At 47.2% G+C, this 15,026-nt stretch overlaps 2 protein-coding genes across 2 annotated transcripts; both read left to right on the forward strand.

Moving 5' to 3' along the window:
• Positions 1–6,792: 6,792 nt before the first annotated feature.
• Positions 6,793–7,767, forward strand: LOC127238583 (olfactory receptor 49). The gene has a single exon (XM_051207206.1). The coding sequence runs from the start codon at positions 6,793–6,795 to the stop codon at positions 7,765–7,767; it is 975 nt and encodes a 324-aa protein (XP_051063163.1).
• A 4,963-nt stretch (positions 7,768–12,730) lies between these two features.
• LOC127238591 (olfactory receptor 49-like) lies at positions 12,731–13,705 on the forward strand. The gene has a single exon (XM_051207214.1). It carries the CDS (start codon positions 12,731–12,733, stop codon positions 13,703–13,705), a length of 975 nt encoding a protein of 324 aa, XP_051063171.1.
• Positions 13,706–15,026: the final 1,321 nt, after the last annotated feature.

Below are 15,026 nucleotides of genomic sequence, written 5' to 3' on the forward strand. Positions count from 1 at the left end.
AATTAAGATCCCCTTTCCCCTTCCAAAGGCAATGGCTTCCTTTAATTTGTACATGACCGTGCTTTATTAAGGTCTCTACTCTCTTCTCTCCATAATTCTGCAGCGAATGCCTTTGTCCCTTACGACAATTTCTATTTATTCTTTCTTAACTAACTGCACCCAGGAGTGAGTCACTTGGTGGTTTACAGGCAATGTTTTAAGAAGCTCGCTTCCTCTTTTAAGGCTTGTTCCCTGTTTGCACTTTCTCTGTTCCATCGCCCCCTGCTGAGTCCCAAAGTCCTATGCAAGTCAAAGGCCAGACAAAGGTCGGAAGATGGCTACAAAGCTAAGAAAGAGGGCTGAGATGTGGCTCCCTGAGCAGTGGAGCCAAGCAAGGAAGCCTGGGTTTGATCCCAGCGTTAGGCATAATTGCAGATAAGGACACAGAAAGGGGTATACTTCTCTTTCTCTCTTTCTTTCTTTCTTTTTCTTTCTTTCATCCTTCCTTCCTTCCCTCCTCCTCTTCTTCCTCCTCTTCCTTCTCGATACAGGGTTTCTCTGTTGCCCTGTCTGTCCTGGAACTCACTCTGTAGACCAGGCTGGCCTCAAACTCACAGACCTCATCTGCCTCTGCCTGGGATCAAAGGCGTGCACCACCACTGCCCAGCCAAAAGGGTTATTCTTCTGCATCTCATAAGAAGACAGTTCACAGGTTGAAGAGATGGCTCAGTGGTTCCAGAGGACCTGGGTTCAATTCCCAGCATGTGCACCACAGCTCACAACTGTCTGTAACTCCAGCTCCGGGGGAATCTGACACTCTCACACATATATACTTGCAGACAAAACACCAACACACATAAAATAAATAAATGATTAGAAAAAGGAGGTTCACTTTTGATTATTACTAACCTTGGAAATGCCAGAAATGCATTGTGAGCTGCCATGTGGGTGCTGAAAATTGAAGCCAGGACCTTTGGAAGAGCAGCCAGTGCTCTTGCCCACTAAACCATCTTTCCAGCCCCTAACGGTTCCTTTTTCTAAGTACTTTTGTTTTGTTTGTTTGTTTTTGTTTTTCTAGTCAGGGTTTCTGTAAAACAGCCCTGGCTATTTTGAAACTCACTCTGTAGACCAGGCTGGCCCCAAACTCACAGAGATCTGCCTGCCTGTGCCTCCTGAGTGCTGGGATTAAAGGTGTATGCCACCACTTACCAGGCCGATTCCTCTTTGTAACACTGAGGGATCAAACCTATGGTCTTAAGCTTGAACGGCAAACACTCTTCCAACTGAGTTTTGTTCACAATTTTTAATTAATTAATTCTGAGACAGAGTCTCTCTGTAAGTACCCTTGGCTGTGCTGTAACTCACGATATAGACTCGGCTGACTCGAACTCACAGACTCCCACCAGTTTTACAGTTACATTAGAGTCTTGGCAAACCAGTGCCTTTATTGGGGTCACTAACAGGAGTGTGGGTGGGGGTTTCCTTACAGGAGCAGGAAGGATTCAAAGGCAGCTGCATCAGCAAAGAAACAAAGGGCAAAACAAAAACCCCCACCTTCAGCTTGGACGACAGTGTTTCTCTGTGTTAACAGCCTTTGTTGTCCCTGATCTCGGTCTGTAAAGGAGGCTGGCCTCGAACTCACACAAGTCAGCCTGCCCCTGCCACCGGAGTGCTGGAAGTAAAGGGTGCACCCTGCATCTGCCTTTGTTTCTGAAATAATTAAGTGGCTACTTCTCCTGCAGAGGACCCAAACCTGCGTAGGGCAGCTACTTAGACTCCAACTCCAGGGGTCTAGTGCCCTCTTCTGGCCTTTACTGGCCACTACCCTCACAGACACTCCTGGATCTCAGAGACACAACACACATACACATAATTTAAATAAAACAAGTCCTTTAAAAAAAAAAAAAAAGTGGGGGTGGGGCACTAAGTTGCTGGATCTTGAGGTAGACTGATTCCCATTTTCCTGAGAAACAGCCATATTGATTTCCAAATGGCTGTACTTTTGTTTTGGTTTTTCCAGACAGGGTTTCTCTGTGATTTTGAAGGCTGTTCTGGAACTAGCTCTTGTAGACCAGGCTGGCCTGGAACTCACAGAGATCCACCTGCCTCTGCCTCCCGAGGGCTGGGACTAAAGGTGTGAGCCACCGACGCCTGGCTCTGTCATTGGTGTTTTTAATTTTAGCCATTCTGACAGGAGTAAGATGATATCTCAGAGTTGTTTTGATTTGCATTTCCCTGATTGCTAAGAATGTTGAGCACTTTCTTAAGTGTCTTTCAGCCATTTTCGATTCCTCTATTGAGAATTCTCTATTTAGTTCTGTACCCCACTTTTTAATTGGATTATTTGGTGTTTTAGTGAATAGCTTCTTGGGTATATACCCAAAGGATACACATTCATACCACAAGGACATCTGTTCAACTATGTTCATAGGGGCATTATTTGTGATAGCCAACCATCCAAACAAGTTCCCATGGGCAATGCTTGAAGGAAGTTGAGTTAATCAGTCCCTTAAGGATGACTGCAATTTTACAAGTGTTCTTTGTCCCTAAGGCCTGAGGAATTAGGGAATTCACAAGGAAAAGTCCCTCCGCTTCACACTGGAGTGTGACCTGGCCCCTGAAACAATGGTGTCTCTAGAGTCCAGGACACTCCATGTCTCTAAAGGATCTCAAAGGCTTCTTTTGCCTCGCTCTCAAGGTTTGCTTGTTGCAAACCCTTTCTTCCTCTGTTTCTTCATTCGTTGCTTCCTGTCTTTTCCCCCCTCCCTGCAGCTAGCTCTCTGACCACCAGTTTCTGCCCACCTGCCTCTCTTCTCCACCTCTAGTTCTAGTCATGCTCACCTCTTACCGAGCCTGCCTGCCAGTCCCGTCGTCTCCGTTTCTCCGTAGAGACTGCCCTTTAAACCCATTTTCTGCCAAGCACCTCTGTGGAAAAACTCCAGAATGAGAACCTTGACCCTTCATGATAAAGGGGGCTGATAAACTCCAGGTATAATAAAATCTTTTCTTCAGAGGGGAGTCACGCTATGTAGTGTATGTAGGCTAGACTCCAACTCATAATGCTCCTGTCTCTACTGCCCACGGCTGACGTCATGGGCTTGTGCCAACATGCCAGCCCTCTCCTGGTTTTTTGTTTTGTTCTTTGCTTTTTTTTTTTTTTTTTTTTTTGAGACAGGGTTTCTTTGTGTTTTTGGAAGCTGCCGTGGTCTTTTAGACCAGGCTGGTCTCGAACTCACTGAGAGATCTGCTTACCTCTGCCTCTCAAGTGCTGGGACTAAAGGCATGTGCCACCAACGCCAGGACCTCTCCTGTTTTATGATTTCCATTCAAACCCATTTGCTAGAAAGCTGGGGGCCAGAAAGAAGCAGAGAGTAGCCGGGCAGTGGTGGTGCACGCCTTTAATCCCAGCACTTGGGAGGCAAAGGCAGGCGGATCTCTGTGAGTATGGGACCAGCCTGCTCTACAAGAGCTAGTTCCAGGACAGGCTCCAAAGCCACAGGGAAACCCTGTCTCAAACCCCCCCCCCACCAAAAAAAAAAAAAAAAAAAAAAAAAAAAAGGCAGAAAATAACCAAAGATGAAGACGAGAAACCTGTGTGGGCACTGTTTGGGGGTGGAGGTTGAGATGCTTTCCCTGTGTGACTCTGGCTGTTCTGGGACTCCCTAGACCAGGCTGACCTCAAAATCACAGAGCTTCACCTGCCTCTACCTCCTGAGTGCTGGGATTAAAGATGTATGCTACCACAACCGGCTCACTTTAGGCTTCCCACCATCCCTGTTTTTTGAGACAGGGTTTCCCTGGTCTTGGCTGTCCTGGAGCTTGCTCTGTAGACCAGGCTGACCTCGAACTCACAGAGATCTGTCTGCCTGTGCCTTGCAGGTCCTGGAACCGTTTTAGGTTTTCTAAAGCAGCTGGAACAGGGCTATTAAAGGAAGGTGGATGGTAGGACTGCCTTTGGATGGTTTTCCTGCCACGAGCCCTGAAGAGGTTAGGAAAGCAGCCTCGATACCTTTAGGAACAGTCTCACGGCTGGCTACCAGCTTCATGTTGGAGCGATGAATCTTCAGCAGCACGGTGGAAGCCAAACACCAATTCAGAGGGAACTCGAACTTTGAAATTAACTTTCCTTTTTTGCAGCTCACATTATAACGTAAGCTACTTCGTACTTTGTTAGGCTTTGTTAGGATGTCAGAACACATTGATGGAGAAGACCAAGGAGGTGTTAGTGTCACCTTAGAGGGGACAGAGATTGAGGCGCAGGCAGGGAAAGTCACCTCCTTCTCCCAGCCTCTCGCTGTGGGTTTTGTTGATGTCTCTGTAACGGACTGAGGAGAATCCTGAAGTTCATAAGGCCCCGTGGTGCTCTCGTTCTCGTGACTGGATGAGAGTGAGTCATACCGAGGATCCCAATCCTCGAGGTGCCTGAGCTTGGCAGAGTCATCCCTTGGCTTTACATTTCATCCGCAGCCCTCATTCCCTTTCTGCGCCATTAATTAACACATCTAATGACCCATCCTTTCACAGTCATCCTGCCTTCATATTTCCATCCAGTTCTGTTCACACGACTTACCTGTTCACTTAGTCACCACCATCTGTGGAGGACCGTAGTGAGCTATCCATCAAAAATTTGGCAGCGCAGTAGCGGCGGCCCATGCCTTTAGTACCAGCACTTGGCAGGGAGGGGCAGTGGGATCAGAAGCTCAAAGTCATCCTCTGCTGCATAGGGAGTGCCAGGCCAACCTGGGTTACACGAGATCCTGGCCCCAGAAGAAATAAAAGTACATACAGATGTGGCTTATAAGTAAGTACTGTGCTATATATCTTGATCGGCACATCTGGTCTGGAGAACTAGACATATGAAAACGAAGAAGGGCTTTGCTAGTCAAGTCCTGTAGACCAATGCAGTGAGCAATGCAGTGGCTCACAGTAGCTCAGGATAGCGTGTTTCCTCCAGCTGTCAATCAACCCGTCTCTGTGAAGATCTCTAGTTCTTTCTGTTGTGGTTTCTCTTACAGAAGATGACACTGTCTTCCCAGAGCAGCAGCTTGTGAGTGGTGTTTCCTTCCTTCCTTCCTTCCATCCATCCATCCTTCCTTCTTCCCTTTTTCTTTCTTCTCATGCTTTTTAAAAATAATAACTTTTTATTTTTAATTATGTGTACCTGCATTTGTGGGGGTTTTGTGCATGTGAGTAAAGGTGTTGGGTGTATATGAGTGTAGGTGCCCACACAGTCCAGTTCAAGCTCCTGGAGCTAGTCTTACCAGTGGTTGTGAGTCATGCCACCCAGATTCTGGGACTCAAATGTGGGTCTTCTGCAACATTCACAACGACTCTTGACTGCCGAGATGGCTCTCTAGCTCATCTCTCCCTCATTTTAAAAACTACACTTATTTATATATTTATTATTAATTTTATTTCCAGAAAGCCCTAGCTGTGCTGGAACTCACTCTGTAGACCAGGCTGGCCTCAAACTCACAGAGATCTGCCTGCCTCTGCCTCCTGAGTGCCAGGATTAAAGGTGCGAGCCACCACTACCTGGCTACTACACTTACTTTATTTATTTTCTGAAGGGGCCATGTAAATGTTGAACAGCTTACAATAGTATATTCTGTTATCCTACCCTGGGGTCCTAGGGCTTGAACTGAGGTTGTAGGGTGCTGTAGTACGTGTAGAAAGCCACCTTTCTACACCCTCCTTACCCTTTCTTTTCCTCTTCTCCTCTCTCCTTTTCTTCCTCCTTGTCTCCCTCTCTTTCTTCATTCCTTCTCCCATACCTTTCTCTATTTCAGGACAGAGTCTCACTTTGTAACCCAGATGAGTTTGAACTCAATTTGTAACTCAGGCTGGTCCTGTGTTTGCATCAATCCTCCTGCTTCAGCCTCCCCAGTACTGGCACGGTGGGTGTTTCTCCTGCCCAGGCTGTGTTCTGTTTCTTGCCCTGTGTCTTGGTTACATTTGTGAAGACTTAGCAAGAGTACCTCTAACCCCAGCTGCTAGGGAGGAAGAGGCATGTGGAGATCTCTGTGAGTTCCAGCCAGCCTGTCCTAAGTGGTGAGACATATGCCCTCATAAAAACATCATCCAGCAAACAAGCAAATAACGCGGCAGTGTACAAAACTCGAATTCTCTGTAGTAACTGGCCAGTTCCAGTCTGCATTCGTTCAGTCCTTACATAAGGCAATCCCTGCAGTGAACAAGTCTCACCCCAAGTGAATTGTCAGATTTACCAAAAGGAATCATCAGTTTCTTCTCTGCCCCCAACAGATGAATTGAGGAAGGAGGAACCAACATTCCTGCACCTATCATTCCTTTCTCCTCTTCTTCCTCTCTCTCTTTTCTCTTCCTTCTCCTCCTCCTTCCATTTCCCGTTTCCTCTCCTTCTTCCTCCCCTTGGACTTCTTCTTTCTTATTTTTCCTTCCAATATTTCCTCCTCCTCATCCTCTCAGACCTCTTCAATCTCCTCTTCCTCCCTTCTCCCTGCTTCCGTGTGGATTTTTGAAATGGTATCTCATGTAGTCCGGGTGGCCGTGCAGCTTGCTGCGTAACTGGAGATGATCTTGAACGCCTGGTCCTCTTCCCTCAGCCTCCCAAGTACAAGGTCTAGGGACCTGTGTCATTACACGAGTCTAATACATTCCCATCATGATCATTTAATGCGGACAGTAGTTCACATTCGTGCGGTGTTTACATATTACAAACATTGTTCTAAGTAAGTGCCACGTATTTCTATCTGCAGTACTCTTTGTGACAGTGATTGCCCCTGTATTTCCGAGGTTAGTGAGACCCACACAGACCCCCCGCAGCCCTTGCAGATGGAAGCCTCTGCACCCATCTACGCCGCCAACCGCTCCTCTGTGCTGGAGTTTGTGCTTCTGGGGGTCACCGACAAGCGCGGGCTCCAGCTCCTCCTCTTCGGGGTCCTCCTGGTCACCTACACGTTGACCCTGCTGGGGAATCTGCTCATCATCGCCCTCACCTTGGCTGACCGCCGCCTGCACACCCCGATGTACTTCTTCCTGCGCCACTTCTCGCTGCTGGAGATGGGTTTCACATCCACTGTGTCCCCGCAGATGCTGGCACACCTGCTGGCTGCGCGCGGGGCCATCTCCCGCCACCGCTGCTTCGCCCAGATGATACTCTACTTCACCCTGGGTGCTGTGGAGACCCTCCTGCTGGCCGTGATGTCCACCGACCGCTTCCTGGCCATCTGCTGGCCCCTGCGCTACCCTGCACTCATGACACCCCGTGTCTGCTCCTCCCTGGTGCTGGCCTGCTGGGCAGCCAGCCTCCTGGCTCTGCCTGGGCTGTTTGCCTGGATGCTGTCTCTCCCTTTCTGTGGCCCTAGGGTCCTCAATCACTTCTTCTGCGACAGCTCCCCTTTGCTGGAGCTGATATGTGCAGACACCAGGCTTCTGCAGCTGGTGGCCTTCCTGGTGGCCGTGTGCACCCTGCTCATCGCTACATTGATCACAACCTTATCCTATGGCTGCATAGTCAGTACCATCTTGCGCCTGCCTGCAGCTGGAGGCCGAAGCAAGGCCTTCTCCACCTGTTCTTCCCACATTCTCGTGGTGTCAATGAGCTACGGGAGCTGCATCATCATGTACCTCAACCCCACACAGACAGGGAGGTTGGGCCTCAACAAAGGAATAGCTTTCTTCAACACCACAGTGTCGCCCCTGCTGAATCCCTTCATCTACTGCCTCAGGAACCAACTGGTCCACACCGTGTGCAGGGATTTCTTGCTCAGGGGAAGGGAGCTTCTTTCCAAGATATTCAGAGCTTAAGACTGCAAAGCCGTGCTCTCCGTGTAAAGGCATTGTTACTGATTTGCTTATTAGTTATTGTATATGTATGTACTTTGGTTTTCTGTGGCTTGAACACAGGGCAAGGCTTTTGGTGAGGTCAAATACTCTAGCACTGAGCCACACAATCAGACCTCTTTTTCCTTGTTATTTTCAAACAGTGTCTCGGGATGTTACTGAATAAAAGCTGGCCTTGAACTCACACTGTAGGTGATAAAGCCCTTGGCATTTCCATCCTCTGTCCTGGGTTTCCTGGGTAGCTTGAATTGGCATGTGTTGCCACCATGTCTGGCTGATTTAATCAAAGTGGAATAATTTCATTTTTCTTTCTTTCCTTATTTATGTTATGTGTGTGGGGGGGGGGTGTATTTTGGCTGCATGTATGTCTGAGCATCACTTGTGTGCAGTGCCCACAGAGGACAGAAGAGGTTTCCCCTGGGACTGGAGTTACAGATGTTGGTGGCAGCTGTGGAGATGCTGGGAATGGAACCCAGGTCCTCTGGAAGAGCAGCCAGTACTCTTCACTGCTGAGCCATCTCTCTAGCCAAATGAAGGCAAACAACAAAACAAGCAACAAACAATTTTAACGCTCATGTTGCCAGGTACAATGGTGCTATAAATTCATATTTATGGTCTGTGCCACAAGAAGCCAACTTGGGCTACCCGTCCTTCAGAAGCCAATTGAAATAGCTAAATCTTCAACAAAAAGCAGATTTATTCAGTTTGGCCACGTTGGGAAGAGAATACAAAGTGATCCAGTGGTCACTGCCCCACTCAAGGCTCCCTTCAGGAACCTGAAGATGGATTAAAGTTTAAATAAGCACCAGGGATATGCTCACCTAAGCGCTCCTAAAACCAAAATCTCCCAGAGGTCCAGGTCATAGAAGAGAACCTAGTACTGTTGTTTTGCTTAAATGTATGTGCTAGGCAGGGCTGTGGCTTTAATCCCAGCACTCTAGAGGCAGAGGCAGGTGGATCTCTGAGTTTGAAACCAGCCTGGTCTACAGAGGGAGTTCCAGGATGGGCTCCGAAGCTACAGAGAACCCCTGTCTCAAAAAACAAATAACGTATATGTGCTAAGAAGGGCTGGAGAAGTAGCTCCGTGGTTAAGAACAGTGGCTGCTCTTCTAGAGGACCAGGTCCAATTCTCAGTACTCATACGGTGGCTGCCATCTGTAATTCTAGTTCAAGAGAACCTGGTGCCCTATTCTGACCTCCCAGGGCACTGGATGCATTCTGTATGTGTGCAGGCAAAGCACTTATACTCAGAAAATGAAATAAATTTTGTTTTTTTTTTAAAAAAATGGTTGTATTTTGGCAATGCCTTCTAAATATTTGTGTTAATAGATGAGCACTGCTCTTTGTTTGCTCCCTTGCTTATTTGTTTTAAGACAGGGTTTCTCTGTATAACTGTCCTGGCTATCTTGGAACTCTCTCTGTAGACCAGGCTGGCCTCGAACTCACTGAGATCTGCCTAACTCTGCCTCTCAAGTGCTGGGAGTAGAAGCATGCACCACCAGTGCCCGGCTGATGAGCATTGCTCTTAACCCTCATCATTCTTGAGAGGGCAACAAGGTGGAAACACATAATGGTAAAAGTGCTGTGAACAAGTGACGGTTGGGGACTCATCCTGAAACCAGGCATTTATTGTAACTCCTTCCCCCAGAGGCTCAGGGAGTGTCTCAAAAGAGGTGGAAAGAACAAAATATCTGCAGAATGAGGAGAAGTGCCCTGGCATATGTCTTCTGGACATGACAGAGCTGTTGTAGCTGTGCTTGCCTGAAGAAGATTAAGCAAGGGCTGGAGAGATGGCTCAGAGGTTAAGAGCACTGTCTGCTCTTCCAGAGGCCCTGAGTTCAATTCCCAGCAACCACATGGTGGCTCACAGCCATCCATCCATAATAAGATCTGCTGATCTCTTCTGGTATGTGTGTGTATATATATATATATATATATATATATATATATATATATGTATATATATATATATATATGGAGGCAATAAAGAAAGAACATTAAGCTAAATATAGCATAAGTCAGCATTCTAACAAATAGCCCTGACTGGATTCAGTGGGTTATCAAAACAAATCAAATCATCATCAAGAGCCGCAACAAAAAAACTCAACAAGCTGGATGGTGGTGGAGCCCACCTTTAATCTCTTCACTCAGGAGACAGAGGCAGATGGATCTCTGAGTGGCGTCCAGTGCCAGACTGATCTACAGAGCAACTTCTAGGATAGCCAGGGCTACACAGAGCCTTTTGCAAAAGGCTCCACTCTATGAGAGTGGAGAGCTGAGTGGTAGATACATGAACACACATTGTAAACAGTATGTATGAAATTATCAAAGAATGCCGGGCATTGGTAGCGAACGCCTTTAGTCCCAGCACTCGGGAGGCAGAGGCAGGTGGATCTCTGTCAGTTGGAGACCAGCCTGGTCTACGGGAGCTAGTTCCAGGACAGGCTCCAAAGCCACAGGGAAACCCTGTCTCGAAAACAACACAAAAAAAGAAAGAGAAGGAAAAAAAAAGAAAGAAAGAAAAGAAAAGACAGAAAGAAATTATCAAAGAATAGAGAAATGATAAGTGATATTCTTTTAAATATTTTTAGGTTTATTTGTTTTTCTCACACGTGAGTGCTTTGACTGAGTGTGTGTCTTTGCACTGTGGACAGGCTCAGTGCCTACAGGAGCCAGAATAGACAGACGGGTCACCTGGTAGTGGAGTTAGGGATGATTATGCGCAGCCACGTGAGAACTGCAAAATGGACCTGCAACTACTCTTTTCCTTTTTTTGGTTTTGTTTTTTCAAGACAGGGTCTCTCTGTGTAGCCCTGGACCCTGACTTGTAGACCAGGGTGGCCTCGAACTCAGAGATTCACCTGCTTCTGCTTCCCAAGTGCTGGGATTCAAGGTGTGTTCGCCACCATGGGCTGGCTAACCTGCTGGTACTCTTAACCAATGAGCCAACTCTGGCTTCCAATAAATAATACTCTAAAAAAATAAACGAATAAAACAAAGGCGAGGCTCCAAATGAGTTCCCATGGGCAACATCTGAAGGGCCTGGGGCTAATCACTCCCTTTAGGAGGATGAAAATGTTAAGTTTTTCCTGGGTCCCTGAGGTCTGAGGCCTTGGGGAAGAAGAGAGGGCAAGGTCCTGCATCTTCACGTTGGCTCCTACACTAACCGTGTCTCTGGAGATCAGGCCAGCTGAGTGATCTCAAAGACCTCAGAGACTTTCTTGTCTCTCTTTGTCTTCCTGTGGGCTTGCTGATCCCTTCCTTTCTCTGTGTCTCTGTCCTGATTTTTCTTGTCTTCTGTCTTCCTTAGTCCATGTCTTCTTCCCTCCCCCTCTTGGCTCTCTGGCCGCTCCTTGACTTGCATGTTTCTCCCCAGCTGCCCGTCTTACCCATCTCCATCTCTGTGGATCCCCCCAACCCCTCCCTCCCACTGTGCTCTTGCCTTACAGTAGCAGCAGTTCTAATCCTCCTGATGCTGTGACCCTTTAATACAGCTCCTCATGTTGTCCTGACCCGGACCATGAAATTATTTTTGTTGCTGCTTCATAGCTTAATTTTGCTACTGTTAGGAATTGTGATGTAAATATCTGATATGCAGGATATCTGATATTCCACACGGGTGAAAGGGTCATTCAACCCTTAGAAGGGTCACGCCCCACAGGATGAGGACCACTGCATTACAAGGTCTGTGTCTGCTGTGAGGACTCTTCATCTCTGTCTTTTGGGCTGGTTTGACTACTGAGCCTCTCTTGTCACTCCATTCCTGCCATGTGCTTCTGTGGGAAAACTTGAGAGTCCATAGCTTCATGACAAAGGGGGCTAAAAAAAATTCCAGGTTAATTTTTGTTTTTTAATTTCAGAGCAGAGTCTCACTGTGTAGTTCAGGCTAAGCCTTAAACCTGTGATATGCCTGCCTCAACCTCTCATGCATTGATTGAACTTGCTGGCTTGTATCCCCATACCTAGCCCTCTCCTACTTTGTGAGTCCCCAGTCCATTCATTTGCTGTGATGGCAGGGGGCTGCAGAGAAACATGAACTGGTCACAGTTAGGAGAGTGTAGGTGTGGGCAGCCAGCCCCAGCTTGTAGCATGAATCTCTACCAGTGTGCCGTCTGTAATGAAACAAAGGCCACAAAAATGGTGTAGCGTATGCACTCACCAAAAGTATGTTTTATTATTCAAACGTATAAATAAGCAACATGACAGTTGTAGGAAATGAAACGAAAATTGTCTATGACCTGATCAACTCCAGACTTTATTAACTCAGTCCATATGTAAAAAAAAAAAAAGAATAACGTCTCTCCCCCAAGTGTATCATCATATCCCTCAAGAAGGATTAACAAATTTTTCATTCAGTACCTAACAAGCATCTTGGATGAGTAGGAAGCAAAATTCATCTAATTTAAGTAAGATTTTTGTGATTTTTTTTTTTTTTTTTTTTTTTTTTTTTTTGAAGTGTATGGCTCAGTGGTTAAGAGCACCGGCTGCTCTTCCTGAGGTCAGTTCCCAGCATGGAGGCTCACGATCATCTGTAATGGAATCTGATGCTCTCTTCTGTCTGATACCCTCCTCTGTCTTCTGTCTTGCAGGCACACATGAAAATAAATCACTCATATGAAACAAATGCAAATAAATAAATCTTTTAAAAAATGTTTTGAGATGGAATCTCATATAGTCCTGGTTAGGATGGAACTTCTTTGTGCTGTCCCAATCTCCCATGTCCTGGCATTAAAGGAGTGCATTACCATGGTGGTCTAAATTCTTTTCCATACTTGTGCGGTTGAAAGCTAGGGAGAGATCCCATTCACGCGGTGTTCACGTGCTCAAGCGCTGCCTTTGATCAGCAGTACTCTTAGTGACAGACACCGACTGTCGCTGTATTTCCGAGGTTAGTGAGACCCACACAGACTCCCCGCAGCCCTTGCAGATGGAAGCCTCTGCACCCATCTACGCCGCCAACCGCTCCTCTGTGCTGGAGTTTGTGCTTCTGGGGGTCACCGACAAGCGCGGGCTCCAGCTCCTCCTCTTCGGGGTCCTCCTGGTCACCTACACGTTGACCCTGCTGGGGAATCTGCTCATCATCGCCCTCACCTTGGCTGACCGCCGCCTGCACACCCCGATGTACTTCTTCCTGCGCCACTTCTCGCTGCTGGAGATGGGTTTCACATCCACTGTGTCCCCGCAGATGCTGGCACACCTGCTGGCTGCGCGCGGGGCCATCTCCCGCCACCGCTGCTTCGCCCAGATGATACTCTACTTCACCCTGGGTGCTGTGGAGACCCTCCTGCTGGCCGTGATGTCCACCGACCGCTTCCTGGCCATCTGCTGGCCCCTGCGCTACCCTGCACTCATGACACCCCGTGTCTGCTCTTCCCTGGTGCTGGCCTGCTGGGCAGCCAGCCTCCTGGCTCTGCCTGGGCTGTTTGCCTGGATGCTGTCTCTCCCTTTCTGTGGCCCTAGGGTCCTCAATCACTTCTTCTGCGACAGCTCCCCTTTGCTGGAGCTGATATGTGCAGACACCAGGCTTCTGCAGCTGGTGGCCTTCCTGGTGGCCGTGTGCACCCTGCTCATCGCTACATTGATCACAACCTTATCCTATGGCTGCATAGTCAGTACCATCTTGCGCCTGCCTGCAGCTGGGGGCCGAAGCAAGGCCTTCTCCACCTGTTCTTCCCACATTCTCGTGGTATCTCTCACTTATGGGAGCTGCATCATCATGTACCTCAACCCCACACAGACAGGAAGGCTGGGCCTTAATAAAGGAATAGCTTTCTTCAACACCACAGTGTCGCCCCTGCTGAATCCCTTCATCTACTGCCTCAGGAACCAACTGGTCCACACCGTGTGCAGGGATTTCTTGCTCAGGGGAAGGGAGCTTCTTTCCAAGATACTCAGAGCTTAAGACTGCAAAGGTTTTGGGAGGTAATGGTGCATGGCTTTAATCCCAGCACTTAGGGGTCAACCTGTTCTACAAAGTGAGCAAAGTGTGAGTTCCAGGACAGCCAAGGTTGTTACACAGAAAAACCTGTCTCAAAAAAAAAAAAAAGACTGCAAATATTTGTTACTGTTTTATCTTTATTTCAAATCCTAGTGAGTTGTTTCCAATGCTGGAAACTTCACCTGGAGCCACTCGTGCCTACCCAACATTCTTGCTTGTGAGAAGTGGTTTGTATAATGGAGGCTGGCTTGAAAATCAGTAAGTAGCTGAGACTAAACTCAATTTCCTTATAGTCCTGCTTCTGCTTCCTAAGGGCTGGGAGTTTAGGAATACACCCTGAAACCTGAAAGTCCTTTTTTGTTTGTTTAATTTATTTGTTTTTATTTTGTGAGCATTATTGTTTTGCCTGCATGTGTATCTGCGTGAAGGTGTTGGGTTCCCTGGAACTGGAGTTACAGACAGTTATGAGCTGCCATGTAGGTGCTGGGAATTGAACCCAGGTCCTCTGGAAGAGCAGTGGGTGCTCTTAATCACTGAGCCATCTCAAGCCTCTCTGGACCTATTTTTAATTTTAAATTAATTGATTTAGCTCATTTTTTGTTTGTTTGTCAAGACAGAGTCTCCTGTGAAAGAGGCTAACCTCCAACTTGTTATGTACCAAAAATGACCTTGAATTCCTTATCATCATCATTGTTATAATTTTTTTTAAAAAAGATCTCTCTATGTAGCCCTGGCTGTCCTGGCACTCACTATGTAGACCAACTTGGCAAAGAACTCATGGAGATCTGCGTCCCTCTGTCTCTGGAAAGCTAGGATTGAGGGTATGAACTACCATGCCTGGCCCTGAACTCTTTATTTTTAAATCTTTTTAAAATTGGAGCCAGAGAGAGATGGTTCAGCCCTCAAGAATATTGTAGAGAGCCTTTGTTCAATTTTCTACACCCCCCCCAAGGTGACACAACTGTCTTTAACTCCAGTGTCTGGGTCCCTGGCACCCTCTTTTGGCCTCCTCACGTGCCAGGCATGTACCCAGTGCCCATACATAATGAAGGTAAAACACTCATGCACATAAGATAAAAATGAATAAACCTTTTTTTTTTTTTTAAAGACTTATTATGTATGTGTATAGTATTCCACCTGCATGCCAGAAGAGGGCACCAGATGTCGTTGTAGATGGCTGTGAGCCACCATGTGAGTGGAGATTGTATCCAGGACCTCTGGAAGAACAGCCAGTGCTCTTAACCTCTGACCCTCTCTCTAGCACTTAGCTTTGCTTTTTGGAGAC

The sequence above is a fragment of the Phodopus roborovskii genome, unplaced genomic scaffold, assembly GCF_943737965.1.
Source record: "Phodopus roborovskii unplaced genomic scaffold, PHOROB, whole genome shotgun sequence".
Classification (NCBI taxonomy): Eukaryota; Metazoa; Chordata; class Mammalia; order Rodentia; family Cricetidae; genus Phodopus; species Phodopus roborovskii.

What these genes read in the sequence shown, in the direction of transcription:
- LOC127238583 (XM_051207206.1), top strand. Translation starts at nt 6,793, where the DNA reads ATGGAAGCCTCTGCACCCATCTACGCCGCCAACCGCTCCTCTGTGCTG.
- LOC127238591 (XM_051207214.1), top strand. Translation starts at nt 12,731, where the DNA reads ATGGAAGCCTCTGCACCCATCTACGCCGCCAACCGCTCCTCTGTGCTG.